General features: G+C 38.7%; 1 protein-coding gene across 1 annotated transcript in view; it reads right to left on the reverse strand.

The window, feature by feature from the left end:
* Positions 1-260: 260 nt before the first annotated feature.
* Positions 261-3,149, reverse strand: part of LOC108521388 (zinc finger protein 695) — a 33,537-nt gene continuing 30,648 nt past the window's right edge. The window contains exon 4 of the mRNA XM_017861204.1: positions 261-2,254. Coding sequence (XP_017716693.1) covers positions 966-2,254 — 1,289 coding nt within the window. The 3' untranslated portion in view covers positions 261-965. The remainder of the gene's footprint in view (positions 2,255-3,149) is intronic.

The raw sequence follows: 3,149 nt of genomic DNA on the forward strand, positions 1-3,149 counted from the left end.
TTACATAAATATGTGCTTTTCAAGAAATCTACAGCTCTTTCAATGCACAGAGTATACTTTACTATTATTATGTTACTATTATTATTGAGATAGGGTCTTGCTCTGTTGCCCAGGTGGGAGTGAAGTTGCAAGATATCAGCTCACTGCATCCTCAACCTCCGGGCTCAAGCAATCCTCCCACCTGAGCCTTCGAAGTAGCTGGGACAACAGGCATGTGCCACCAAGCCTGGCTTTTATTTTACTTTTTGTAGAGATGAGGTTTTACCATGTTGCCTAGGCTGGTCCCAAACTCCTGGGCTCAAGCAATCCCCCCACTTCGGCATCCAAAAGTGCAGCAATTATAGGAAAGAGCCACCATGCCTGGCACCAAAAGGTATAGTTTAAATGTAATTAGAACTTCCCCCAAAGGTAAATCTCCTACTTATTTTAACTTAACTTTGGATTATTCTCTATAATAAACACTCAGATTTATAGTAATGTCTGAAAGTGTTAGTGACTGCTGTTTACTGTGAATTCTTGGACATGTTTTGATGTAATTTTTGATTAGTTATTTTTTTCACATTTACTGCATCTGTAAAGTAGTTCTTAGTGTGAACACTCTGGTGTTTTCTAAGGTATATTTTTTGAACAAATGCTGTTTCTGCATTTATTACAACTATAGGGTTTCTCTCTAATACAAAGTCTTTGAAGTTGAATTAAGTTTGAGCAACTGGAGGGTTTCCCTACAGTATAAATTCCTCTGTGTACAATAAGAGCTGTGATATCAGTGGAGGTGTTGAACCGGTCTTTCTCTTTGTATTGTTCCTAGCCTAAATGTTTTAGTGCACTCAAAGACTTACAGTTTGTAAATGGCCTTTTGACAATCATTACATTTGTAACACTCTTATTCAGTAAAAATACTCTGCTGTGACGTTGTGAATAGGTATTAAAGACTATGCCATATGTTTAGATTTGTAAGATTTTTCTCAGGTATGAATTTTCTCATGTACGGCAAGTTGTGCAGAGTGGTTAAAGGCTGTGCCACATTTCTCACACTTGTATGGTTTCTCTCTGGTATGAATTGTCTTATGTTTAGAAAGGTGTGAGCTCTGGCCAAAGGCTTTGCCACATTCTTCACATTTGTAGGGTTTCTCTCCAGTATGAATTCTCTTATGATTAGTAAGATACGAAAACCAGTTAAAAGCTTTGCCGCATTCATCACATTTGTAGGGTTTCTCTCCAGTATGGATTCTCTTATGTTGATTAAGGTATGAGAACCAGGTAAAAGCTTTGCCACATTCCTCACATATGTAGGGTTTCTGCCCAGTATGAATTCTCTTATGCTGAATAAGGTATGAGAACCAAGTAAAAGCTTTGCCACATTCCTCACATTTGTATGGTTTCTCACCAGTATGAACTCTCCTATGTTCAGTCAGATGTGAGCTCTGGTTAAAGGCTTTTCCACATTCTTCACATTGGAAGGTTTTCTCTCCAGTATGAATTCTTTTATGTTGAGTAAGGTATGACAACAATTTAAAGACTTTGCCACATTCTTCACACTTGTAGGGTTTCTCTCCACTATGAATTCTCTTGTGTTGAGTAAGGTATGGGAACAACTTAAAGGCTTTGCCACATTCTTCACATTTGTATGGTTTCTCTCCAGTATGAATTTTCTTATGTTTAGTAAGAATTGAGCACAGGTTAAAAGCTTTGCCACATTCTTCACATGTGTAGGTTTTCTTTTCAGTATGAATTTTCTCAATAATAGCAAGACTTGAGCAAGACTTAAAGACGTTATTACATTCTTCACATCTGCAATGTTGCTCTCCAACATGAATTCTCTTGCAGTCAGTAAAGTATGAGCACTCATTAAAGGCTTTGCTACCTTTTTTACTTTGGTAGGGGTTCTCTCCAATATGGATTCTCTGCTGTTGAGTTGTTATTAAAGACATGCAAGAGACATTGCCACATTCTTTGCATTTGAATGGTTTTTCTCCAGTATGGCTTATCTTATGTTTATTTAGATTTGCAAATTTACTAAACCCTTTCACACATTTATTGCATTGAAAGTTTTTGTTATGAGTAGTTGCTGAGCATAAGTCAAGTCCATTACAACTTGCCTTCTGCCCTTTCCACTCACCCACAATTTCCCAGTCATTCCTTAGGCGTAATTTCTCAAGACAACATCTTTCATATCTTCTCAGCATCACTTTTTGGAATGCAATTTGCAGGCCCTGCTCTGGCAAAATGTCTTCAGTAAGATAAGAAGACAAAGCTGGAAAAAAGAAAAACAACAAATTATTCCCCTTACTAGGTAATATACTTTACAAATCTAAGGCATAAAATTATACAAGCACATTAGCAAAATAGCATAATGAAATACTACAGGCCCTTATTCCTTCATAGTCATAATCCTAACAAAAATATACTAAACAAAATGCCATTATGTGAACCCGAAAAGCAGCCGAAGAAGGGACAAAAAAGAAATAACATACAATGAAGCTCCAATATGCCTCATCGCAGACTTTTCACTGGAAACCTTACAGGCCAAGAGAGAGTGGCATGACATACTTAAAGTGCTGAAGGAAAAAAACCTTTACCCTATGATATTATATCCAGCAAAAATATCCTTCAAACATAAAGAGAAATAAAGATGGCCAAACAAAAGCTGAGGCATTTCATCAATACCAGACCTGTCCTACAAGAAATGCTAAAAGGAGTACTTCAATCAGAAAGAACATTAATTAATAATAACATCATCTGAAGTTGTTACAAAATTAACTGGTAATAGTAACAACACAGAAAAACACAAAATAACACTGTAACTCTGGTGTGTAAACTACTTTGGTCCAAAGTGAAAACATTAAATGAAGGCTGCGGCCGGGCGCGGTGGCTCAAGCCTGTAATCCCAGCACTGTGGGAGGCCGAGACGGGCGGATCACGAGGTCAGGAGATCGAGACCATCCTGGCTAACACGGTGAAACCCCGTCTCTACTAAAATACAAAACTAGCCGGGCGAGGTGGCGGGCGCCTGTAGTCCCAGCTACTCAGGAGGCTGAGGCAGGAGAATGGCGGGAACCGGGGAGGTGGAGCTTGCAGTGAGCTGAGATCCGGCCACTGCACTCCAGCCTGGGTGACAGAGGGAGACTCCGTCTCAAAAAAAAAAAAAA

The sequence above is a fragment of the Rhinopithecus bieti genome, unplaced genomic scaffold (genome assembly GCF_001698545.2).
Source record: "Rhinopithecus bieti isolate Rb0 unplaced genomic scaffold, ASM169854v2 scaffold_60804, whole genome shotgun sequence".
Classification (NCBI taxonomy): Eukaryota; Metazoa; Chordata; class Mammalia; order Primates; family Cercopithecidae; genus Rhinopithecus; species Rhinopithecus bieti.